The sequence below is a fragment of the Callithrix jacchus genome, chromosome 6 (assembly GCF_049354715.1).
Source record: "Callithrix jacchus isolate 240 chromosome 6, calJac240_pri, whole genome shotgun sequence".
NCBI classification, from domain to species: Eukaryota; Metazoa; Chordata; class Mammalia; order Primates; family Cebidae; genus Callithrix; species Callithrix jacchus.
The window spans coordinates 162,179,331-162,204,909 of NC_133507.1; the positions used below are offsets into that span (position 1 = coordinate 162,179,331).

At 62.7% G+C, this 25,579-nt stretch overlaps 1 protein-coding gene across 1 annotated transcript in view; it reads left to right on the plus strand.

The window, feature by feature from the left end:
* The first annotated feature begins 503 nt into the window (after nt 1–503).
* The window catches only part of CROCC2 (ciliary rootlet coiled-coil, rootletin family member 2), a 79,959-nt gene continuing 54,883 nt past the window's right edge, over nt 504–25,579 (plus strand). The window contains exons 1-9 of the mRNA XM_078329010.1: nt 504–758; nt 11,480–11,630; nt 12,672–12,820; nt 15,136–15,242; nt 17,591–17,747; nt 22,572–22,675; nt 23,559–23,756; nt 24,916–25,012; nt 25,299–25,505. Coding sequence (XP_078185136.1) covers nt 681–758; nt 11,480–11,630; nt 12,672–12,820; nt 15,136–15,242; nt 17,591–17,747; nt 22,572–22,675; nt 23,559–23,756; nt 24,916–25,012; nt 25,299–25,505 — 1,248 coding nt within the window. The 5' untranslated portion in view covers nt 504–680. The remainder of the gene's footprint in view (nt 759–11,479; nt 11,631–12,671; nt 12,821–15,135; nt 15,243–17,590; nt 17,748–22,571; nt 22,676–23,558; nt 23,757–24,915; nt 25,013–25,298; nt 25,506–25,579) is intronic.

Consider the following 25,579-nt stretch of genomic DNA (forward strand, 5'->3'; position numbering starts at 1 on the left):
TGCAGGGTGGCCAGCGTGTCTGTGCAGGTGCCTCTGAAAGGCTCTGGAGGGAAGTCGGACTCCAGGAGGGCTCCAGGCGAAAGGCCAGGAAGATGACGTTCCTTTGCCCCTCAGGCAGGCAGCGTCCCTCCCCAGGCCTCAGTCCACCACCTGTGAGGATCCGTCCATTCTTTGATGAATGTTTTTAAAAAGTCACAGTTACTGAGTACAGATCAAGGGAGACAGTGACCACCTGCTGCCCCTGCCTGCTGTGAGTCCAGGAAGCACACAGCTCCCCCTGGAGTGCACAAGGGAGGGGTGTCTGAGGAGAGGCCAGCCCCACCCAGGTGCCGTTGCTCAGGTAGACAGTTTCACTCGGGCGTCCCCAGGTCTCCAGGGAAAACCGCTTGCAGCCAACAGCGTTCCTTTGTCCCCGTAGCAACAGGGTCCTGCACTCCTGTTTCCAGGGAAACCCAGCTCTCGGCGTCCCGGCTGCCACAGCAACGCCTATGGCTCAGCGGGCCACACTGTCTCACCCACAGGGCGAGGGCAGTTGGGTGCCCAGGCTCGGGACACGGGACTGCAGAGCCAGGGGCCACACAGGTGTGGGGCCTGGGCAACTAGGAGGTCCTGGCCAGTCGGAGGAGACTGGCCGGAGAGCAGAGCCGGGCCTCCTCTGGGGTCCGGTGCTCTGGGCTGCAATGAGCTCGGCTTCCAGTGAGCATGGCAGTGGGGACGCCTCCCAACAGCCGCCACTGGGGCTGGACGCCGTGATCCAGGTCAGTGGGGCGGCCACTTCCCTGCACCCTCCTGAGAGCCTGCCACCGCACAGAGAGGGGGTGGCCAGGTGGCAGCTTGCTGGCTCCCTGGGCACTTTCTGCCGGCTCACGTGTTCATCTTGAGCGTGCAGGCCATCAGTGCAAAGCAGGCACACCCGCACACACACGCGGGCAGCCTCCAGAGCCCAGGGAGAGAGAGCTCGGGCCACTGCTGGCTGTGGGTGTTCAGGAGGTCAGTGTCCCCAGCAGCCACAGGTTTGTAGGCTGCACACTGGGGTAGGGAGGGGCAAACAGCCCCCAGAACTGACACTCTGGGAGCTGGTTCACTGCCCTCCCATGGCAAAGTGTGGGGGCCAGCGGGGCCTCCGTGGGCGGGGCTCCTGTCGTGCGCATTTGCGGGAGGCTGTGGCTTAGGCCCGGCGACTATGTTCTGGTTCTCTCTTCATAGCAGCCGGTGCGTGACAACAGTGGCTGGGAATTGCCGTGTCCCTGTCCCCTCGCCTCCCTCCTTCCCAGAGCCCACCTAGAGCCCAGCCTGTGGCCCCACCCCACAGACCTCACACATCTGTCCTCCCTGCACCGACGTCACCTGCTCCTGGCCACCGCAGCCAGGCAGCCCAACTCCAGCTAATCCCAGGGAACCCCTGACGAACTGGCTTGATCGGTGTGGCTTGTTAACCCAGCTCTCAGCATCTCAAAACTGCCAGGCAGGCTGACATGGCCCTACCCAAACAATGCAGGTCAGCTGAAAAGACAGAGGGTGACGGTCACAGTGCTGCGGGTGACCGAGTATCGGGGTAGAGGCAGGTGTGCACACCCAGGCGGCCGGAGGACACGAGGGCAGGATGTCTGAATCAGGCGATGCCACAGACAGAGGTGCCGTGGGGTGACCCCACCTCCCCCACCTGGAGCTCGGCCAGCCCCACCTGGGTGTCGGTTCCTCCAATTCTGAGATCAGGGCTGGCGAATGGAGGCTGGAGAGAGGAGGCCGACACACGGCAGGTTACTGGACCCTGCGGCCCTGTGAGGATTCCCGTCCCCGTGGGTGTCAGGAGAGCCGAGGCTGAGGGGCTGTCGCGAGCTGCTGCAGCTAACGGCTGATTTGAGGAGGAAACGCGGCTGGCGCTGACATCAGGCAGGGGCAGGATATTAGTGCTTTGCTAATTCGGCTGAGGGATGCTTTGCCTGCCCCCAAATTCCCACTGTTCCCGGGAATCTCATCCAGAAGCCGCAAGGGCCCCAGTGAGGTCAGCTCTGCCCACCTGGCTGACATGACACCTGTTATTTTCGCTGTGGTGATTGAGATCTTGATGCCATCTCCCCAGAGTGAGCAGGCAGCAGGCTGGCGCCGGATGCCCAGATCAGCTGTCCAGACGGCGGCAGAACCATGGGGACCCTCTGCCCTCCAGCTACAGCCTGGGGGATGGCAGGGCCTGGGGAAGGCTATGGCTGGAGCCTTCAGGAGCCTCCCCTGTGACCAGGGGTGGTGGCTGTGGATGGAGGGTTAGCATGAGCCCAGGCCCCGAGGACCCTCTCTGACATCCCTCTCCCTCCAGCCACAGCTCCTCTCCCCTCCTCTGGAAGCCCTCCAACAACCTCTGCATAGCACCCCAGAATGCCCCCGCCCCAGAATGTGCCCACCCCAGAGATGGAATTGGATGCAAAGGAGCAGGCTTGGAGACTATCAATCCCTGCCCTGGGGTGAGCAAGTCAGACCTGGGGAGTGCAAGGACCCCTGAAATCACACATGAAGTGAGGGGAATGTGTGTGACTGCCTCAAGGGTGGGGGTGTGAGAGTCCTCAGAATCTCCAGCACCCAGCCCGCAGCCGATGGAGAAGGGAGGGCGCAAAGTCTGGGACGAGGAGCCCAGCGCAGGAAGGCCGTCCCCTCAGAGCTGGGGCTTCCTCCGACTCCGGTTCTCTTGGCTTAGTTCTGCTTAATGCTATTTTTCCAGGAATTTGTCCATTATATCTAAATTTTCGAATTTATTGGCAAAAGTTGCTCACAATATCTTCTTCCTATCTGTCAGATGTCTGCAGGATCTACCATAAGGTAACCAGCTGTCCCTGTCTGCTGGGGCGCTTGAGGCAGGGGTTTCCCAGGACTCCAGACAGGCTTGAGTACAGAACCCAAGTCCTGGGCACAGTGAGGAGGACGTGGCTGCCGTGCCGTGGCTGCCGTGTCGTGGCTGCCGTGACATAGCATCCCCCTTCTCACTTCTGATACTAGCCGCGTACTGGTCCTCTTCACAGGACTCTATCTTGTGTTTCATTACCCTACGCATTCATTCTGCCTTTGCTTTCCATTTCTCTGGGTTTATTCTTCATCTAACTTCTGGAAATCTGTGATTGGCTCATTGATTATTCGGCCTTTTTAAAAATTTCTTTTTTTCTGGCTGGGCGCAGTGGGTCACACCTGTAATCCCAGCACTTTGGGAGCCTGAGGTGGGCGGATTGCCTGAGGTCAGGAGTTTGACACCAGGTTGGTCAACATGGTGAAACCTTGTCTCTACTGGAAATACAAAAATTAGCCGGGCATGGTGGTGGGCGCCTGTAATCCCAGCTACTTGGGAGGCTGAGGCAAAAGAATCGCTCGAACCCAGGAAGTGGAGGTTGCAGTGAGCCGAGATCGCGCCATTGCACTCCAGCCTGGGAAATAGGGCGAGACCCTGTCTCAAAAATAAATTAATTACTTAAAAATAATAATAAAAATAAATTCTTTTTGAATTGTGGAAAAATACACATAATGTCAAGCTGAGCATTTTAACCATGTTTAGGGACATCTGTGCAGCGCTAGGCACATTCACACGGCTGTGTGACCGTCGCCACCATCCATGCCCAGAATTTCTTTTTCTTTTTTTTTGAGACAGAGCGTCTCCCGCTATTGCCCAGGCTGCAGTGCAGTGGCGTGATCTCGGCCCACTGCTGCCTCCGCCTCCCATCTTCGAGCAATTCTCGTGCCTTGACCTCCCCCGTAGCTGGGCCAACAGGCGCACGCCACCACGACCTGCTATTTTTTTGTATTTGCAGTGGAGATGGGGTTTCACCATGGTGGCCAGGAGGGTCTCAAACTCCTGACCTCAAGCAATGCGCCCTCCTCGACCTCACAAAGTGCTGTAATTACAGGTGTGAGCCGCTGAGCTGCGCCCCAGACCTTCCGTCTTCCCAAGCTGAGACCCTGCCCCCATCAACGGTCACGCAGCGTCCTGCTCTCTGCGTCTGTGAACTTGGCTGCTTTGGCAGCCTCGTCCAGGTGGACCAGACGGCATTTGCCCCTCGTGGTGGGTTTATTTCACTGAGCAAAACACCCTCGAGCTGCTGTAGCAGGCGCCCGCGTTTCCTCCCTTTTTAAGGGTTAGTAATATTCTACACACTCTGCTTTTCCATTCATCTGTGAATGGGCGTCTGGGCGGCTTCTGCCTGCCGGCTGTGGTGAAAATGCTGCTGTGAACTTTGGGGCACAAATATTTCTTCGAGCCTCCACTTTAAATTCTTCCGGGCAGAAGCCCAGACGTGGATGGCTGGATCGTGCGCACAGTCTAGGTTCAGTGTTAAAAGTGAGGACCCGTCATGCCGCCTTCTGCCATAACCGCAGCATCTCACGCTCCCGCTTCTTCTCCTCCGATGCTCGCGCGTCCCCCCAGCAAGGCTTCATCTGTCCAAACTGTTATTACTCACACCACTTGTGACACCAAATGTGGGGTTTTTCTTGACACCAACCAATCCTCCAGCTCTCTGGACACCAGCCAGTTGTCCTGCAGTCCAAGCCAGTTCGGACCCTACCTATCCCGTGTGGGCATGGACCCACAGCTCAGGGACTCAGTCCCGCAGAGCCGCCCCACCTGAGACACCAGAGCCCCCAGGCGCCTGGGCTCCCACCGACCCACAGCACTGCCTTCAGGTAGGGAGCCCCCAGGGCCCCGGGCACAGCTCCCACCCATAGCACTGACTTGCACTCAGCAACCCAGCCTGCCCAGCCCTATGGTTTAGGGTTTTTATGGAACCTTCATTAGGCAAAATTCATTGTCATTGGCCATTGGCGATCAGCTCCAGAGACAGTTCCTCTCCCCTCCCCAAGCTGAAAGCGCTGAGGCTCTCATCGCACCCTGGTCTTTCTGGTAACCAGCTCCCACTTTGCGGCTATCTAGTGGCCCCAGCCATCTCATGAGCCAATGAATGACACTCTTATCACTCAGGAGACCCCAAGGGCCCAGGTCTCAAGTCCCCAGCCCAGGACAGGAGCGGTGGGTAGTGTCCCAGTGGCTAGGCCGTGTGCCCGTCACCAAGCCCCACACTGTCACAAGGAAGCCAGAGGCAGACGTGCAGCTCACCTCCAGATCCCCCAGGCCATGCCAGGTCTTGTCAGACACAGCTGGGGTCACTGTGCTAACGACAGGGACCATCCTCCCGCTTAGGAACCCCCGGCAGCCCCACATCCAAGGATAGGGCCCCACAGCCCTCCACAGAACATTTGAGGGTCTCACAGTCCAGATCCAGGTTCCTCCCCTGCCCCCCTCACCCCCATCCCACTGCCCCTCCCCCCAGGCCCTGCACAGACACCCAGAGACGCACCCCTCAACCTTTGCTTCCACAGCTCCCTCCACACAGTGCCCAGGCTCTCCAGCTGGTGGGTTCTTTCTTATCCCACCTCCCCCAGGAAGCCTGCATGGGCGCCAGGGACACTGTGAGAAACAGGAAAGACGGGGTCCCTGACCCCCTGGCCTTCCTTGTTCTGAGTCATTTTACCATCAGCGATTCGGCCCTCGGGCAGTTCCGGCTGAGTGCTCAGTCTTCCAAGCCTGCCTGTGTGCTGGGGGCACAGAAAGGAATGAGAAGTTGTTTCTCCCCATCCACAGTCTCTGCCTCAGCGCCTGGCTGCGTCCCGCCTGCAGGGGTGGCCTAGATTGATCACCACCTGCAGAGCAAACTGACGCCCACAGAGGCCTGCTCCCCTCCTGCCCAGAGTGCCCAACAAACACGGAGGCTTCCACTGAGCAGTTGCTGAAATACAGCATCTTGGAGACCAGGTGTTTTCCCAGGCACAGAAAAGCTCTTTTTCCTGAGGAAGTGAGCCTGGCAAGAGGCCTCGGCCCGCGGCCCTCTCTGCGGTGGGCCAGGCTGCGGTAGGATGGCAGGCAGACGTCCGGTGGCTGCACTTGGCCGGAGGCCCTGCCCTCAGATGTGTTCTGCAGGCTGTGCCTGCTCCTGGCAAGGCCAGACCCCACCGCCCGGGAGTCTGGGAGGCCCACGAGAGGGTCAGGAGGGAAAGCAGCAGCCTCGGCCCCGCCGGGCTCCGAGGCAGGAGGAAAGGGGCTGCTGCCCGGCCCGGCCCGAAAGCTGTCTGCTTTGCTGCCCTTGTCTCAGGCTGGGGAGGAGGCACACAGGGGCAGAGACCCAAGGGGCCAAGTCCAGACACCGGCGCTGGGATGGCTCCTCAGGGATGACCCTCGTGCACCTGTGGGGACCCAAGGCTGGGTCCCAGGCCTGACGCTGCTGCTGAGGGGGCGCCCTTGAGCAAGCCTCCAAGGTGCCAAGCCTCGCTTTCCTCACCCCTAAGGCCGAGGCCTCCAGTGCAGGTCAGGGCGGTGAATGTGAAAACGTTTGCAAATGGAGGGCTCGGAGAGCCCTGCGGGCAGATGCTGGCGAGCCTTCACGCTGTGGACATGCGTCTTTCATTTTCCACCCAGCGCCGTTCCCTGATGCCGTCCAGCCACCGGCCGCAGACTCACTTCTGCAAGAGCGTGACCAGCAGCCCCTGCAGCGCTCCTCTCGGCCACACGGGGGCACTGTGGGAGCTCGGGGAAGGCACCCTCCACCCTCGGGCTGGGGGCTTCCTCCATCCCACCCCTCACTGGGTCCCACTCAGGGGTGTCCGCCCTCCACCCTCTGCTGGGAGCCACCTCCTCCCACCCCTCACTGGGTCCTGCTCCCCCCACGTGAGGATGGGGCCTGAGGCCGGGTCCTGGTTGGGCTGGGGTCACCCACTGGACAGAGGCCCACTCTCATGCAGAGATTTAAAAGGGACATCTTGGTGCCCTTCCCTGCTGCCACGGGCTGGCCTGGCCCCCCTCGGTGAATCCAGATGTCTCCCCAACTTGGAATCCAGGTGTTGGGGATCGTAGCCCTTCTCTGTCCCAGAAGTTGCTGGGTTACTTTTTTGAATCCACCTTCCTCTCCCTGGGGGAGGAGACACAGACTGGGCACCTCCCCCTGCCCCCGCAACCCGGAGACTCAGTCAAGAGGAGCCACTCCAGTTTCTGAGCCTGGCTGTGGGCAAGGTGAACCTGAGACATGGCCCTGGCCGAGGGGCCTTCTGGGCAGGGTGAACCTGAGACACGGCCCTGGCCGAGGGGCCTTCTGGGCAGGGTGAACCTGAGACACGGCCCTGGCCGAGGGGCCTTCTGGGCAGGGTGAACCTGAGACACGGCCCTGGCCGAGGGGCCTTCACTTACTGCCTCTCCAGGGCCCTCTAGTCTCCATGGCCACACGAAGCCCCCTGTGGGTCACAGGACAGCAATGCTGGGGTTTTGAGACGGTCCCACGGGAGACCTACCCTGAGGAGCCACCCAGGCGGTCAGAGGGGACATCCCCGTCTCGGCCACTGCCGTCCCTGGTCTGGGTTTAGCTGAGATTGAACAGCTGTGCCTCTGCCCACAGGGCGCCCCGTTAGGGGGAAGACCTGCTTATCTGGGTCCAGGGAAGGAGGGCACTGTGCCCACCCATCCTGCCACCCTCAGCGCTGGCCAGCTGCTGCTCCCTGACTCCAGGTCCCAGTGCAGCCCCAACTCCCAGGCCGAGAGCCTCCTGCAATCCATTCCTGACATCGGCCGAGCCCGGCCAGGTTCTAGGGGACCGGGGTCACAATGAGGCTGATCCAGGCTGACGAAAGAGCCTGCTGGTGGCTGGGCGGGGGTCCCAGTGGACACGCTCCCCCTCCCTGCCCCTGTCCTGCCCCCAGCTCAGGCCGCTGTCCAAGCAGGATGGCACGACAGGGGTGGTGGATTGCTGAGGGCTGGTGGAGCCAGTGCCCCTGGGTCTGGGCTTCAGCAGGCCCCTGACTGTCCCTGCTTCAGGCAGCTTTGACGAGGGTGTGGGAGATGCCCCTCCAGGGCTTCTGACCCCTGACAGTCTGGCAGGAGCACCTCCAAGGTCATGCTCCAGGTGTAAGGATGGGAATCAGCGCAGGAGTGTGGTCTGCAGATAAAGCCAAGACTCCGGCTGTTGCATGCAGGCCTGGTGGCGCTGTGCCCTCCCAGCAGGCAGGACCGTGAGCAGGTGCACAGTGGCTCCATCCCACCCCAGTGAAGAGCTGGGGTAGTGCCCCTGGCCTCAGTTTCCCTATCTGCAGTATGGAGTAGGATAAGGCAACCTCCCAGCCCACCATTCTGGGATCTTGGCCAAGATCCAGAATGGGGGAGGGGTGTAAGAGGAGAGGCCCCGGCAGCAGCCCCGAAACCCTGTCCTCCCCGTTTCCAGGCAGGTGCCAACACGCAGGCGGGCCCGGGATCCACAGGAGGGTCCTGATTCCATTGGAGGTGGGAGGTCATTTGCCTCCAGGCAAGATTCCAGCAGCTTCCATTTCCCAGGGGCTGGTGGCTGGTGCGGGCAGGTGTGCCCTCAAAGCCACAGCCCCGGCCCTGGGACCAGGAGGGCCTGAATTGTCACTGCTCCCATTTCACAGATGGCGACATGAGGTGGGGATGACACACCCAGTGTCACAGTGTACCAGTGGCAGAGCAAGGACCCCAGTCCAACTCTCTTAGAGGGGAGCCCTGCTCTGACCCTGGGGAGGCAGAGATGGGGGAGCCCACATTTCCCCCAAGGTCTGGGCTGTCCCCCTCCACACAGCCAAATGGGCTGGCCCAACAGTGAGGACCGGCTGGCTCTCCCTGCTGGGCCACCCTCTTCAGGGCCAGGATCTGGTCCCCCCCGGCCGGCTACCCCTAGCCCTAGCGCAGGGGCTGTGACCTCCCTGGGTCTTTAGTGCAGGCTGGGCTGAAGAGGGTGCTGCCGGCAGGAGGAGGAGGCGCAGCCAGGCTCAGCTGAGTCTGGAGTCCTCGGGGAAAGTGACCTCCATCTCTAGTGTTCCCTCTCAGGGCGAGGCCTTCTAGAATGGAAGCCTCCAAGCGCCCCGCCCCCCCGCCCCCTGCAGCGTCCCGGGGTGGGGAAACGGGCAGGCCCCAAAGGACCCACAAGCCCGGAGGCGACGCCCTGCTGGGATCTCTGGCGTGGGTGGCCGCGCGAGCCCACGGGAGGGGTCTGGGGAGTGGGCGTGGAGGACCAGCCTGGAGTCTCAGAGAAGGCAGCGTAGGCGGGCCCCAAGCGCCCAGGCCTCCGGACACGCCGACCCCCACCTTCCTCCTTCCCCTCCCCTCCCCTCCCCTCTGTCCTTCTCTCCTCCAGGTGTTTCCGTGTGGGCGGCGCAGCCCTCACCCTCCAAAGTCGCGCCCCCTCCACGCCCCGTGCGCCCCACTCTGCGCCCCCGGCACTTCCCGCGCATTCCTGCTTGCACCCCTGAGTCCCCCGCGCCCCCGTCTGTGCTCCCCCGCCCCCCTCCGCCCTCCCCCCGCGCCCCTCGCGCCCCCCTCCGGCTCCATCTAGGCCCAGGCCCTTTGCAGGCACCCGGCCGCAGATGGAACCCATTACGCCCAGCGCCTCTCGGGACGCCCCGCTAATAAGTGACCCTCTGTAAATGTTAGGAATGAGTCAAGTTTACGCGCGCTGCTGCCTTCCCGTTAGCGGGTGGCGCCGCCGATGCCCGGGGGAGCGCGGGGCGGGAGCTGCTGAGCAGGCGGAGGAGGCGGGCAGAGTCCTTCCCGGCCTGGGGGGTTGAGCGGGCCTGCCTGTCTCAGCTCCAGGAGGAGCCTGCGGTGCCTCTTGCCACCCCGCTGGGCCTCCATTTTCCAGCGAGCAAAGTACGGGGTTCAGGGCAGAATGGCTGAGCCCCTTCCAGCCTCTCCTCCTGGTTGGTGGTCTTGGCACCTGGGAACCAGCAGGCCCAGGAGGAGGAGCAGGGACGTCCCTCCCCACACACTGAGCAGCAGCTCCCAAGGGGGCCCATTTCCCTCCCCAAGAAGAGGCAATGGGGGAACATGCGGTGAAGGCGCCCCCAAGACCTCCCAGGAGACTGAGAGGCAGACCCTGGTACACGGTTGTCAAGAGGACCAGGAGGACGGCCGGGCCTAGGTTCACATTTGCTGGGCGTTTGCTGAGGGTCTATGAACAGGGCCTCTCGGCACCATGCTGAGTCTGGGTCTGCAGTGACTCTCCAACCCCGGAGGGGGGGATCGAGATCTTTGGGGTGCAGATGGAGAAGGAGGCCTGTGTCCAGGGAGGGTCCGGAACAGCCTGGCAGCGGGCACCCGGTGCCCGAGATCTGGAAGGTCTCAGGGAGGGCCAAGAGGAGACAGAAGTCAGGAGGTGGCCAGGGCAGGAGGGCAGGAGGAAGACCCAGGAGGCACTGGGTGGCAGAGCTGCCCCACGGAGCCCAAGGAGAGGGGTCCTCCGTGCCCAGCACCCAGCCAGCACGGTGGACTCAGGCAGACTCTGGGTGCCATGCTGCAGAGCCCTGGAGAGTGGACATCCCCTCCCAGCAACCCCTGCCAAGCATCCGGTCACCCTCTGCTAGTTAATTTGCTGCCTCAATTGCACATATCCTTAAGGTTGCAGGCCAGGGCATCGCCATGGCCTTCCATGTCCCCTCGGGATGCTGCCCGGGCCTCTGCTGGCTTGGCACAGGGCCTGGGCATCCTGCACATAGTCGGTCTTCTGTTCCACCTGGCAGGGAACCCCTGCCCTAGGGCCCAGGCCCTCCCCCGGCTGTGCCCCTGTCTGGCAAAATGCCATTAGAGCCCAAGACCCAGAAAACCAGGCTGGGGTCCCCAGGACACCCAGGCACTCCTGGGGCAGAAGGGCAGCCACTCGGCAAACACCTCCCAAGGGTGAGCCCAGGTCCCAGGCCTTTCTGCCCACTTGTGGGCCTGTTGGAGCTTCTTTCAGGACCCACCTGGGAAGGAAGGCTGTTTGGCTGCCCTCACTGCCCCCTGCCCACGCAGCCCTCTGAGGGCAGCCTGAGGGTAGGAGCCCTAGACTCTGCCCAGAATTCACGGGCGTGGGAGGAGAGGACTCTAAGGGCCCTGCTCATCCTCGGAGCCCCAAGGGCACAGCCCCGGGCCTGCCCACCCTCCAGACGGACCGGGCCTGTGGAGGGGCAGCGGGCAGCTGAGCTGAGAAGGATGGGTTCAGACTCTGCCCTCCGACCCGTCCTCAGCCCCCGCTCCACGCTGGGGTCTGTGACTGCTGGGTGGGGTCTAGGTCTCTCCTCTGGCCCCACCGTGCAAACGAGCTGTGAGATCACCTGCTCCAGGTGGGCGAAGATGTTGGGTTTCTTGTGGAGCAGAGGCAAAGGCATCCCCCAGGGACCAGCGACCACTTGCCCAGCCCCCAGCAAGATGGGGCAGAGCCCCAAGCGCAGAACCTGCTGCCTCGGCTGGGTGTGGTCCTCCTCTCCAGAACCTGGAGGCAGGCACAGCCCCTCTCCACAGGCTGAGAACCAAGGCATGCGCCTGAGTGATCTGCCCAGCCTCACCCTGTCCTCTCCATGGCACTTCGCTACCGTGGGGTGGCCCTGTGGTGGCCCCACTCACTCAGTGGCATTGTAAGGGGGTGCCTAGCAGCTGCTGGGGGCTGCCAGCTCCAGGTGTCTCTGTGGTGTCTTTCAGAGACTGGAGGACACTGTCCTGAGCCCCATGGCCCGCAGGGAAGACCGGGTGCTGACAGTGCGTGGGAAAGGCCAGCGGGCCTCACCCACCCCTGTGCCCGCCCGCATCCGGGAGATCGTGGCCGGCAGCCTGGCTGAGGAGCCACCCCAAGGTGACAGCGTGGGGGACTGTCCTGGGCCCAGGGCTGGCCCCACCCCCCTGATCACATCGGTACTCACCGGGCGCTCAGCAGGGCCCGAGCCAGGGTGGCCTCTGTGTGGCACAATATGGCCACCTAGGCTTGGATTCACTGGTGTTGGTTTCTTCCTCGGTGTGGAAATGCTAGACATGGGCACTCAGGGGGCACAGATGCCCACCACCCTCCCCAGCTCTGCCCATCATTGGCACTCAGGGAGCACAGATGCCCACCACCCTCCCCAGCTCTGCCCGTCATTGGCACTCAGAGGGCATAGATGCCCACCCCCAGAGTTCTGCCTGTCATTGGTACTCAGGGGGCACAGACACCCACCCCCCAGCTCTGCCCATCATTGGCACTCAGGGGTCATAGACACCCAAGCCCCAGAGCTCTGCCTGTCATTGGCACTCAGGGGGCACAGATGCCCACCACCCTGAGCTCTGCCCGGCCTGCACTCGCCCCAGGCCCCTGTGCTGCCTCCAATTATCCACCTGGCAGCTGAGGAGCCAGCTTCAGGCTGCCTGTCATGTGTGCCCAGGACTCCCTTGTGCATGGGCCCCGGGGACCCCTCTCCCTCATGGTCTGTCCAGCCTCCTGCAGGCCCAGGGAACTGGCTGTGTGTGGTAAGGAAGGACGCCCCACTGTGTATTTACAGAAACCCCTGATTACTCGGGGACCAGGTCCCTTCCCCCAGACGCAGCAGGGCAGGCGGCTTCATGGACAGGGCAAGTGCCCGGTGTCCCGGCCACCCACGCACTCTGCTGCCACTGGTTTGGGGCTCGGCCTGGGCCTGGGTCTGCATTGGGGTTCCAGGTGCTCAGAGGTGGCAGGATTTCGATTCGCATGAGAGGAAGTAGGGCTCAGAGTGTGAATTCTGCCTCCCTATGTCAGGGTCCCCGGGTCAGAGCTGGAGATGGGGTAGGCCAGCACAGGGTCCCACCATGGGGACAGGGCACAGGGCAGAGTGCGGGTGGGCCCCAGGCCGGCCACCCGGGCTGACCCAGGTGCCGTCAGCAGGGGCGCGGGAGCCGACAGCCAGTGTGGCCCGGGTGCAAGAGGAAAACGAGCTCCTGCAGGAGGAGCTGGCCCGGCGGGGGGACCTGCTGGCCCAGGCCGGTGCCGAGCGGGATGAGCTGGCCAGCAGGTGCCGTGTGGTCAGCGAGCAGGTGAGTGTCTGCAGCAGACTCCGGGTAGGTGGGTGGGGACAGCCCAGCCCTTGGTAAGGGGTCACTTGTCGGGACTACCAGGATTTCTAAGACTGGGAAAGACAGAAGGTCAGCCATGGCACATTCAAATCCTGGGCAACAGACGGGGAAACTGAGGCAACAGATAGGCTAGCTGAGGCCAAGCAGGACGTGTCCAGGCCTCTCCCTGATGCCCAGCGTGTCCCCTAGGTCAGGTCTCACGACCCAGCTTAGGCTCTGACTTGTCCCCGAACCTGCCAGGGAGCACTGCGGGGTGGCCTGTCCAGTCCTGACCTCAGGGCCCAGTGCTTCGCCCAGCACTGGCACAAAGCTGGGGCCTGCACAGCAGAGGAAAGCAGGCCGGCAGGCGGCGCCCCCACCTCAGACCCAGCTGGAGGAGAAGTGGCTCCACCCCAGCCCCCTGGCCCTTTCCTGACCACCGAATCCAGGGGCCACTGGGACCTCAGAGGACAGGGAAGGGGCCAGAGGCAGGGCTGTCTCTATAGCCTCTCTTCCTCAGAGGAAGGTGGCTGTGGTGCCTTCCAGGGTGACCTGTGAGGTATGCGAGAGGCATATTTAGTCAGGAAATGAGCTGGGGAGGGCCGCCACTGTGTAGACAGGGAAACTGAGGCAGAAAGGTGAAGAAACCCGCTAGCCTAGAGCCTCTCTCATCTCTCCTGAGCCGCTCAAGGCATGCTGGCTTGTGAGGCCGGACTGGGCAAGCAGCCGGCGCGTGGAATGGGGTGTCCAGTCTGCCTTGTGCAACTTGTCCAGTTGCACCCATGCCATGTTCAGAGCCCCCCGGTTCTGCATGGCAGGTCAGATGACCCCACTTTCCAGATAAGGAAGTTGAGGCAAAGAGCCAGCCAATGACCACCCAGGCCACACTGCCATTGCTATGGTGGAGATCTGAACCCCTGAGCCAGGTCTGGCCCCTTCTCAGTCACATGACCAGTGGCTGGTACTGAATGCTTGAGGGGTCTGCAGTGGGCCTCGCCTTCTGGAAGGGTCCTTCTCAGGATGGGCGGCAGCATCAGCCCCACAGGGCCCCGCTCTCTGCTCCCAGCCCTGTTCTGTCACGTCCTGACCCCCACTCAGAAACACATTCCACTGTTGGCGGCAACCCTGGGGCCCCTGAGGGCAGGACCACCTGATGGGGGCCCCAGCCAGCCCACTCTTCCTGGGAGCCCCTACAGCTGTGGGGAGGTCTGGAGGGAGGCATCTTCCTAGCACGGGGTGGGGAGATGTTGGGAAGAGGCCAGTGGGAATAGAAGCCGCAGAAATCCTGCGATTAGTAAGCCGCGTGAGTCAGATGCGAACTCGCCAGCAGCCCAGTAAACGCCAGCTCCTGGCGGCTCAACAGGCAAAGTGTGGGTGCCAGGAGGCTGGGTCTCCTCCAAGCCACCCCTAAGACAGGCGGGACGGGGTCTTGGTGGCCCGAGTGCCTGGCCATGGCATCTCCATCCTAGGGTGGCACTCCCAGACCCCACCGGCTCCACCACAGTCTTCCGATGCCCTCTTCTCTCCCGGCTCGTGGCCGAGGAGGGGCCCCTCGGCTCTCCTGTGCATTCGGCCAGGCCACAGCCACAGCTGAGGCCCCAGGCCTGCTGCCCTCCCCTCCGCCCCTCCACCTGGGCCTTCCCTGGCCCTTGGTTTCCTGGACCCGCGTTCAGTCTTGGCCTCAGCGATGGCAGAGTGGCCCTGGGCAGTCGGCCTGTGTCCTGGTGGTGAAGTGCTGGACTCAGGCAGGAGGCCCAGGGGAGGACAGCCACGCTCACTCACTCTCCAGCGGGTGGCCCCAGAGGTTGCCCTGTGACTCTCAATCCTGCGCTTTGTGGGGGAACCCAGCCCTGGAGCCCCTCCCCCTGCCCTGACGGCTGGGCTGCCTGAGTACCTGAGTAGCTGGGGCAGTGGGGCCTCAGTTTACCCATCTGTAAGTGAAATGTGGGCATTCTCCAGCAGCCCCCAGAGCCGTGCCCCCACTTGACCCATGCTCACACTGTCCTCAAAGCCTGATGGGACTGGCACATCACTGTAGGGCCCCTGCCCCTCCCCTCCTCTGTCAGGTTCATTGTGTGGAGGGGCCTGGGCCTCAGCAGACCCAACCCCAGCCTCTGCTGTGGGACCCCGGGGAGCCCTGTCTTCTGCTCCGGGGAGCCCCGTCTCCCACTACCCCAGGGAACCCCCTCTCCCGCCCCCAGGGAGCCTTCTCTCCCATCCCTGGGGAGCCCCGGGGTCAGCCCCTGCCCGGCGGGCTCAGGAGCAGCCAAACCAGGCAGGCTCTCCCTCCTCCTCAGCTGCAGGCCCGGCTGGAGACCACCGAGGCTCGGCTGCGGAGGTCGGAACTCGAGCACAGCATGCATCTGGAGGAGACCCTTGGCCGCCTGGAGGCCGCCGAGCAGAGGTGAGGCAAGGTGGGAGCTTCGGGAGCACAGCCTTACCCCGAGGGGCAGTGGGCCCCTCTGCCTTGGGGATACCGGCAGCTCCCCCCACGGCATCTGTGAGCGTGGGAGTCATCCAGGCCTCACGGACAGGGCAGGGGCCTGGAGAAGGAGTGACTGGGAATGGGGACCGACCAGTGGCTTGTGCGGGGGGGGCCTGCGGTGCGCTCCCTCTCATGGTGGGGAGGGCCTGGGCCGGATGGAAACGCAGTGAGACGCTCGGCCCCCCGGGCTCAGCGTGGGCCTCTCATGAGACAAGACACCGCATCGCAGCCTCTGAGCGCGGCTCAGCAGCATCCATCACTAATATATGTGTACATGGCATCGCTGTCAGACCTGCCCCTCCACACGCCAGGAGCAGAGGCCGCCCCCACGGGGAGCCAGGCTGGGGTCAGCCTTCCACACAGCCACCTCTCCATGCTCCACCATCCTCCCTGCCACGGGTCAGCCTTCCACGCTCCACCATCCTCCCTGCCACGGGTCAGCCTGGCTCATGAATGGCTGGGAGGGAGCGGACAGACAGAGCTTCCAGCCCGTCAGCCAGCGCTGACATCAGGACCTGGTGACAGACCCTGGCCCCAGCCACACCTGGATCCAGCGACCACCCAACCCCCTCGCTGCCCACTCTCACACCCTGAAATGGCACTGACCATGACAAGCCTGGGTTTACTGAGGGGGCCTCTGCCCGGCCCCACCCTCCACCCACAGGTTCGAAGCCTGCGGGTGGCTCACCCTGCCCTGTTCTCCAAGACGCCCTTCCCAGGCCCGACAAAGGCTGAGGCTGCTACTTCCCCATTGCTGCAGGCGGGTGGGCTCTCCACCGCCGCCCCCCAGCCCAGCCAACACCAGGGCTCCTCAGCTCATGTTTCCTTCACAAGCTGTCCCTGCTGCCTTCCAGCCTCTCTGATTTCATAGTCAGGGGCTCCTGTGTTCACTGCTGGTAAGAAGGTGTCACACCCAGCCCCCTGACAGCAAGCCACCCACACTACCCCAGCCCCCCACACTACCCCAGCCCCCCACACTACCCCAACCCCCCACACTACCCCGGTCCCCACACTACCCCAGCCCCCCACACTACCCCGGTCCCCCACACTACCCCGGTCCCCAACACTACCCTGGTCCCCACACTACCCCGGTCCCCAACACCACCCCGGTCCCGACACAACCCCGGTCCCCACACTACCCCGCCCCCCACACTACCCCGGTCCCCACACTACCCCGCCCCCCACACTACCCCGGTCCCCAACACTACCCCGGTCCCCACACTACCCCGGTCCCCAACACTACCCCGGTCCCCACACAACCCCGGTCCCCACACTACCCCAGCCCTCCACACTACCCCGGTCCCCAACACTACCCTGGTCCCAACACTACCCCGGTCCCCACACTACCCCGGTCCCCACACTACCCCGGTCCCCAACACTACCCTGGTCCCCACACTACCCCGGTCCCCACACTACCCTGGTCCCAACACTACCCTGGTCCCCACACTACCCCGGTCCCCCACACTACCCCGGTCCCCCACACTACCCCGGTCCCCCACACTACCCCGGTCCCCAACACTACCCCGGTCCCCACACTACCCTGGTCCCCAACACTACCCTGGTCCCCACACTACCCGGTCCCCCACACTACCCCGGTCCCCACACTACCCCGGTCCCCACCGTAACCAGGGCCCACTAGTCTCCCAGCCATGAGGAGGTTAAATTGTTTGTAGAATATTACCACATTTGGTTCATCCTCCAGGAATAGGGAAAAGCTGAGAGGCTTTTGAAAACCCGTTATGAGAGGGCAGAACAATACCCAAGAGGAGGCTTAGGCCTGGTGGGCGGAGAGGAGCCCAGAGTGAACCTGGTGGGGCGTGGGCTCCCGAGAGCAGGTCACCCACTTGGTGCAAGAGCAGACCTCCTCGTGGGGGGAGGCACCAGGGTGCAGCAGGGACCCCCCACCAGCACGTCACCCTGCCCGTCGAAGGGCGCCTCCTCCCCATCCCTGGCACCTTGTCTCAGGCACTGAGGAGCGGGTCAAGGTTGTAGAGGCAGAGCCAGGGGAGCTCAGGCTGGGGCCTGGGGGAGAGCAGAAGGCAGGTGTTGCGGGAAGGCAGGAGGGTGCTGGGCTGGCACCTGGGAGCACCACCTTGATGCTGGCACTCGGTTTAGGGGTTCCTTGTGGGGCCCATGGCAGGTGGGGGCAGAGCGGAGGCCGTGCACCTGGACCGGGGTTGGCTGGGCCCAGAGGGTTTGGGCTCCACCGAACACCTCTCTTGAGAGAGGCCGCCAGCCCCGCCATGCCCTTTGGGTTCTCTGTCCAGGAGCACCGGCCTGTGCCAGGTGAACGCCCTCCTGCGGGAGCAGCTGCAGCACATGAAGAAGGCCAACGACGCACTGGCCCGGGAGCTGGCAGCAACGATGGGCAGTGTGCGGCGCCTGCAGGGCGAGCTGGAGCGGAGACGCCAGCCCCAGAGACAGGTCTGCCCCCACCCTCACCCACCCCGTGGCGGCCGCCTGTCTGGGTGCCTGTGGTGGGTAGCAGGCAGGGACTGGGAGAGGGTGCCACACCATGTCCCCAGCACAGCCTGGCCACAGCAGTCTGTGGGATGAGGACTCCCCAGTCTGCCCCTACCCCCCGCCCCGAGCCACAGAAGGAGGGCAGGGCTCTGCGAAGGGGCACGGGGCGCACCCTGGCTCTGGTGCGGGCCACCCTGTTTGAGAGGCCAGTTATCTCCATAGGTCGAACTCCTGGCCAGACTTCAGGAGTGGGCACCCTGGCAGGAACCTGGGGTTGCGCCTGGCTGTGGCGCTCTAGACCCCCTGCAGCCTTACCCACTCTAGCTTCTGAAGCCCTGAGCCATGCAGGGGTCAGGGCCCAGGGCTCCAGGCATCAGCCCCTGAGGAGGGAGACGTCCAGGTGTTCGTGCCCTGCTCAGATATTTCTGTGGTTGTGGGAACCCCTGAAGCTGGTGTGCCCTTGGGTAATGTGGCACTTTAGCCAGGCAGTCCCTGGGGCTGAAGGTGGTCCCAACAGTCCTCCAGCAAAGGGTACCTGGACGCCCAGCCCCTGCACGCCACAGACACCATGGGCAAGGAGTCCCCCAGGAAGAGGGTCCCCCTGGAAGGTGTGCTGCGCCAGATGGAGGCGGGAGCCGGAGGCGCGGCCGAGTTTCCAGGCCTCAGGCTGCCTCCACAGACGTCCCTCAGACAAGCCTGTCCCAGACGGGCGACACTCACCTCCCACTTGGGCCGGGTCCCAGCCCCAAGCCCCAAGCCCCGGGCAGCTATGGCTCCTGAAAGGCAGGTGTCAGACAGAGCAGCCGAAGTTTATACCTGGAGAGGGAATGCCAGCCTCTGCAGGGTGTCACCGGGAGCCCAGCTATCAGCGAGAACCCAGCCGCCTATGCCAGGCCTTCCCGGCTCCAGGCATCTGATGGCAGATCTCACGTTCCCACTGCCTGGTCCCTGTCCTCGGACCGCTGGGCAGGTCACCTGATGACCACAGGAGCCAGTTCCACTGCGTGAGAACAAATGTGGGGAAGGCGAGGGTCCCTGAGCTCAGGCTGGCATTGGATCACCTGGGTCTTATTTCCTTTGTCCCTGAGAACCGTTCCCACTGGTTGACACTTTTCTAAGAACTGCTTTCTCTTTCTCCTTCCGCTGCTGCTGCTGAGGAGTCAGTTTCCAGGCTGCCTGGATTCTGACGGGCTCCTCATCAAGGTGACACGTCCCTCACCTGGCTGCTCTTAAGACCCGGCTCCGGCTTGGGCGTTGTGTCGCACCCCGGGTTGTGTCTGCGTGTAGATTTCTATGTTTATTCCGCTTCAGGGTTCTGGGAGCCTCTGTGTCACCTGTTATTTTCTGAAAGCCAGTATCTTTAAACGCTGCCAGTGCTCCCTGTCCGTCTCCCTCCTCTGAGCCCAGGCTCGACGTGTGTTAGCCACCCCCACGCTGCCGCTCACAAAGTCCACGGTTCTGTTCTTTCTATCACCCTGGACTACATTCCAGGTTGTTCCTTCACTTTTCCATTCCTGTCCATCAGTCTTCTCTTCCGATGTCTAATCTCTGTTAAATTTGACTACTTAGCTTAAATTGCAAATATTGTATTTTTCATCAAGAGCTCTGTTTGATTCTTTCCCAAATAGTAAATATCTTACTCTTAACTCACATTTTTTTTTTTTTTGAGACAGAGTCTTGGTCTGTCACCCAGGCTGGAGTGCGGTGGCACAATCTCAGCTCACTGCAACCTCCACCTCCCAGGTTCAAGCAAGTCTCCCGCCTCAGCCTTCTGAGTAGCTGGAATTACAGGCACGCACCACCACGCCTGGCTATTTTCTGTATTTTTAGTAGAGATGAGGTTTCACCATGTGGACCAGGCTGGTCTCAAACTCCTGACCTCGGGTGATCCACCCACCTCAGCCTCCCAAAATGCTGGGATCCAGGCATGAGCCTCCATGCCCGGCTTCCTGATTCACATTTTCAAGCCTCTTATTTATTTGCTCGGCGAGCTTAACATGGTCTTTTTATGGCCTGTGTGTGTCTAATACCTGAAGTTCTTTGAGGTCTGGCTCTGTCGTTTCTGATCATGGTCCTTTGTTTCCTTGTGCCTTTGCTGATATTTTACGTTCTAACTAAGAGCTGCTTATTTTCCTAGGAACTCTGTGAAGTTTCTCTGAAACGTGAGGGGAATACAGTATTCTCCAGGAAGGAATTTTGTTTGCTTCTGATAGATGCTGAGGGGCTCTAACAGTCTTTGGGGCCACATTGAAGTACATTTTCAGGCTGTTTTCTTGGGACTATCCTGGTTGTGTGAATTCAGCTGCAAACTGTGTGAAGTCTAAATGTGGTTCCAAGTCCATGAGGAAGACTTTTTCTAACTCCAGCATTCCAGACGGGCAGTTTTCCTTATGTCCTGCAGGGTGGTGTGTGTGTGTGCGCGCATGCCTGCACACTCGCGCGCGTGTATGTGCACGCACGTGTGTGTCTATGTGTGCATGTGTATGTGTGTTCATGTGTATACATGTATGCTCACACGTGTGCATATATGCATGGGTGTGTGCACGTGTGTGCATGCCTGCACCCTCAAGCATGTGTATACTTGTGCACGTGTGTGTGCACGTGTGTGTATGTGTGCATGTGTATGTGTGCATCTGTGTGCATGCCTGTGTGCGTGTGTATGTGTGTGCACCTACATGCCTGCACACTTACATATGTGTATATTTGTGTGTATGTGTGCGTGCACACATCTGTATGTGTACATGTGTATGTATGCATGTTTATGTGTGTGCATGTGTGTGTGCGTACCTGTGTGCGTGTCTGTGTGTGCACACCTGTGCTTAGCAAGAATTGCCTACATTCCCCAATGGTCCATGACTTCACCGACTGCTGGCCTGAGTGTTCCAACCGTTGAGGCCAGCCCAGCCGTGGGCTGTGAACAGGAAGAGGCTGTGAATCTGGAGTCTCCCGTGGTTCACGGGGAGGGTTAATCTGGCAGCCGCCCCTCCATGTTGCCAGAAGTGCCTCAGCCTTTTGATGGACACAGTCAGAGTGCAGGAGGCAGTGCGGCTGAAGCAAGTGTCCACCCCTGTATACCAGGGACAGAGTGGCATGCGCTGGAAGAGTGTGTGACCACGTGGAATGGGCTCAGAGGGTTTTGCCTTCCAGAGGGTGTACAGCCAGGTGTTACGGGCTCGGCGTGGCATGCCCTCCGGAGGGTGTGTGACCAGGTGTTATGGGCTCAGCATGGCATGCCCTCCGGAGGGCATACTGCCAGGTCTTATGGGCTCGGCATGGTGTGCCCTCTGGAGGGCCTACTGTCAGGTGTGATGGGCTGGGTGTGGCATGCTCTCCAGAGGGTGTACAGCCAGGTGTTACGGGCTCAGCATCGCATGCCCTCCGGAGGGTGTGTGACCAGGTGTTATGGGCTCAGCATGGCATGCCCTCCGGAGGGCATACTGCCAGGTCTTATGGGCTCGGCATGGTGTGCCTCTGGAGGGCCTACTGTCAGGTGTGATGGGCTGGGTGTGGCATGCCCTCCAGAGGGTGTACAGCCAGGTGTTACGGGCTCAGCATGGCATGTCCTCCAGAGGGTGTGTGACCAGGTGTTATGGGCTGGGTGTGGCATGCCCTCCAGAGGGTGTACGGCCAGGTGTTATGGGCTCGGCGTGGCATGCCCTCCGGAGGGCCTACTGCCAGGTGTGATGGGCTGGGCGTGGCATGCCGTCTGGAGGGTGTGTGACCAGGATTGATGGGCTGAGCATGGCATGCCGTCTGGAGGGTGTGTGACCAGGGGTAATGAGTTCATTGAGGGGAACCTCGGGCATGGGATCGGGTGAGGGTCAGGAAAGCCTGGTGAGGGTCAGAGGGTGATCCACTACCTGAAGGTCTTCAAGGTCTCGTCTCGTTGTTTCTGCTGGTTTCTGACCGTGGTCCTCTGGGGGGATTCTGGAGAACGGCAGGACGTGAGCGATCTGCCTGAAGGCAGCCTGAGGAGCAGGGCTCGGGCTGCCACAGGCGGGGAGAGGTGGTGGGAACACAGTCACCCCGCCGAGTTCCAGAGGTCGGCGAGCAGGAGACGGCGCGTGCAGGGCCTGGAGGGTGGTGCGGAGACCCTGAGGCCTGCATGGTAGCTCCTGCAGGCTGGACCCGCTGAGCACACTCGATTCCCCCGCTGCTGCCTGGACAGGGTCCTCCCCCTCCGCTCCCTTACAGCCTCATCACTGGCCTCGCCTCGGCAGTGGCCTCCCACCCTCCTCCCTGCCGAGCCGGGGCCCCAGTGCTGAGGCCTCTAACGCTTCCGTGTCTCTGGCACCTTCGAAGTTCCAGACCCACACCGGGACATCTCCAGGAGCCCTCAGAGTAAGGACAAAGACTGTGCCGGAGAAAGACAGCCAGTCCACTCCCTCGGAGTCAGGGGCAGGAGCCGAGGGCCCCAGCAGGGCCCAGTCCCGGTTCTGGGGTGTTCTAAGCCTGAGCGGTTCCTGAGAGCTGCTGGGGAGCTTAGACCCAGTCAGTGCCTGCCCTCCCAGGGCCCACACGCCCCACCCACCCCCTCCATCATGTGGGCCGGCCTGGAGGGCTGGGTGTGGCCGTGCCCAGGTCCTTTCTGGGGAGAGGCACAGCATGGCCCCAGGGTGGGGTTAGGGGAGCCCAGGGCTCACTTGCCCGTGGGATGTGGGGGCTTCAGGGTGCCGGGTCCACTTCCAGCCGCCATGGAGACAGACATGGCCCCTGGAAAACAGTGGGTTTCAGGGAGGGAAAAGGGCCCCAGCCTGAAGTAGACGGGAAGCCTCTTGCTTTCAGGCCCAGCCAGGGGCCCTGGGGAAGGCCCGGGACCTCCTGCTCCTGTGGAGACAGGCTGTGGTGCTGGGGACAGGCCTGGCTGAGCTGCGCGCAGCCACGGAGAGGTGAGTGTCAGCCGCCCCACGTGGGGGCCCCTCGGGGAGAGGGGAAGAGTGCCTGGGGGGCCCTCCGGGGCTGCAGAAGCCCTGGCCGGCCGGCTCCTCACCTGGCCCTGGCCAGGCCTCACCTGGGGCAAACTGTTTGAAAACTGAGGCAGGTAGAGGGACTAGGCCACCACCTGCCCTGTGTGAAGGACACCCACACCCCATCTGGGGGTCTGTGAGCCCCGCTGTGTTCATGGAAGGCTTCAGACCCCCCCATCCACATGGGAGACTCAGAGGTCTCTCAAGGGCAGCTTCAGCAGAAAGTGGGGAGGTGGCTCCCAGCAGAGGCCTAACCTGCTGGCCGTGGGTGCCCAGGACCCACAGGCTCGCACAGTGATGAGGCAGCCAAGGAAGGCAGCTGGGGACAGGGACAACTGGGCCAGGGAGGTAGGTGGGGAACAGGGACAAGGAGAGAGGAGAGGAGGGCGGCTGGGGACAGGGACATGGAGAGATGAGGACGCTGTGGGGTGGGGACACCTACCTGGATGGAGCTTCTGGGGTCCATGCAGCCCTTGCTGAGTGCCACGCTGGAGTCAGTCCTGGTGCCACCCCTCCCCTGCCAGCCCTCAGGTGTGTGGCAGCCCCTTTCCCAGGAGTCGGGGCTGAGGGTGGGTGCCTCAGTGAAGGCCTATGAGGCTGGAAGTGTGCAGCCCTGCCCTGCCCCTGCTCAATCCCCCCCAGCTGCCTTCCTGCTGTTTGGTGACACATGGGCACAATCAGTGCCATGCTCTGGGGGCTTCTCCTGAGATGTCCAGGAGGGGGTCCTCTGCAAGGCTGATGGGACCAGGCCCTCCCTCCGCTGGTGGGTCCTGAGTCAACCACGGGTGCCACCCTTGTCTCCCAGGGGCCTCGCTGACCTGCAGGCAGACACGGCCAGGACCGCCCGCTGCCTGCACACCGCCTGCCTGAACCTTGACGCCAACCTGCGGCTGTCGGCCAGCAGCACAGCCAGCACCCTGGGGCAGCAGCTTCAGGACAAGGTGGGGGAGATCCTGCAGCTGCAGAGCCCCAGGGATGCAGAGAAGTCGGCACTCCAGGCCAGGTGGGCAGGAAGGGCCAGCAGGCTGGCACAGGGAGGGCCCAAGGGGGTGGGACCCATCCAGCCGGCCAAGCAGCTGTGGTTCCCGGATGTGGTCGCATGGGTCCAGGGCAGGTGGGGCCCTGGCGTCACACGTGGGGCACACACTTCAGGATCACCATCCCAGAGGTGCAGGGCACTCCCCTAATGCCCAGGAGGTGGGCACTGGGGTCTCCCACAGTGAGGGTTTCAGGGAGCATGGCAGGAAGCTCACTGGGATGGTGTTCTCAGGGTCAGCACCCAGAACTGGAGTGTTCAGGACCCAAAGCAGGAACGTTTTTCCAGGACAAGAGCTCACCTGGAGCAAATCGTTTGAAAACCGAGGCAGGGAGAGGGACCAGGCCACCTCCTGCCTGGTGTGAAGGACACCCACGCCCCATCTGGGGGTCTGTGAGGCCCGCGTGATGGTGAAAGGTTTCAGACCCCCCATCCACAGTGGGGGCCCAGAGGTCTCTCGAGGGCAGCTTCAGCAGAAAGTGGGGGGCGGCTCCCCAGTGGAGGCCTAACCTGCTGGCTGTGGGGCCGATGCCTCACAACCTGGGGTCCAAGGCCCCCCTGGCCACAAACACCCCACCGGGCTGACAGCCCTCCCTCCCCTCTGGGGGTCCAGCTGAGTCAAACACACCACAGCCCAGCCCCAAAGGAGCAGTACAGGATGTGGGGCCCGCGGGTGCTGGACAGCTGCAGGGGCTGCATGCCAGGGCGGGAGCCACGGGAAGGGGAACCCGGGATCTCTAGGAAGAAGGAAGGGACATCACTCCTGGCTACACTGATGGCGCCTGGTGCTGTGAGCAGAAGGGTGGGCCGGGCAAAGGCCTGTGGTGGGCACTGGGCACTCCCTCTACTGTGCCACAGGACAGGGCAGAGCCTGAAGCAGTCAACGAGGGTGAGCCTGGAGAGGGTCAGGGTGTAGGCCTTGGCTCCTGAGACCGTGGGAGCCACTGCAGGCTCTGTAGCAGGAGAGGCACGTGCTCAGACCAGGGACAGAGACCACACAGAGGTGTCGCCCAGCAGCGGCAGGGGGCCACGGCATGGAGGAACCCGGGCAGAGCCAGGGCATGCTCAGGTGCCCGTCTTCTGGGCCCTGCCCCTCACACCCCACCCTCCCCCTGACTCCTTCCAGGCTCTCGGAGCAAACGCTGCTGGTGGAGAAGCTCACAGAGCAGAATGAGCGGAAGGCGAGGACCATCGCTGCCCTCAGAACCGACCTGCAGAACCTGGTTGGTGGGCGGGACGGGGTGGCTGTGGGCGGGGGTCTGTCAGCCTCACTCAGGGGTCTCCCCCTTCGAAGGAAGCCTGGTGCAGTGGCAGCCGGGGATGGCAGAGGATGGCCTGCAGGGCGAGGTGGGGTCCCTGCAGCGCACTCTGAGGCACATCAGGAGGGGGCAGCCCCTCGCCTGTCCCCCGGTAGCGAAGGTGGAGGTGGCCTGCAGGGACCCTCAGGACTGTCTGCGCAATCCCCACCAAATCACGGCCCTGCGCACTGGGCCTCTCTGCACCTTGAAGGTGGCGGAGGAGGATGAGTGGTGCCTGGAGCGGGAATGGAGCCCCAGCACTGAAGGGGAGAAGGTGCAGCGCCCACCAAGGAGCCGCCCATGTGCCACGTCTCCCCACCAAGGGGCATCCCTGCCACGCACCCACTCCCCGGCTACCCTGGACCCCACACTGCAGGCCGTGCGGGCAGCCATCGAGAGGCGGCGGTGGCGGGAGCAGGTGGGCAGCCGCAGCCCGTGGGACCCCTGTCTCCCTGAGGGCAGAGCCATGAGGCCCTCAGGCTGAAGGGTAGT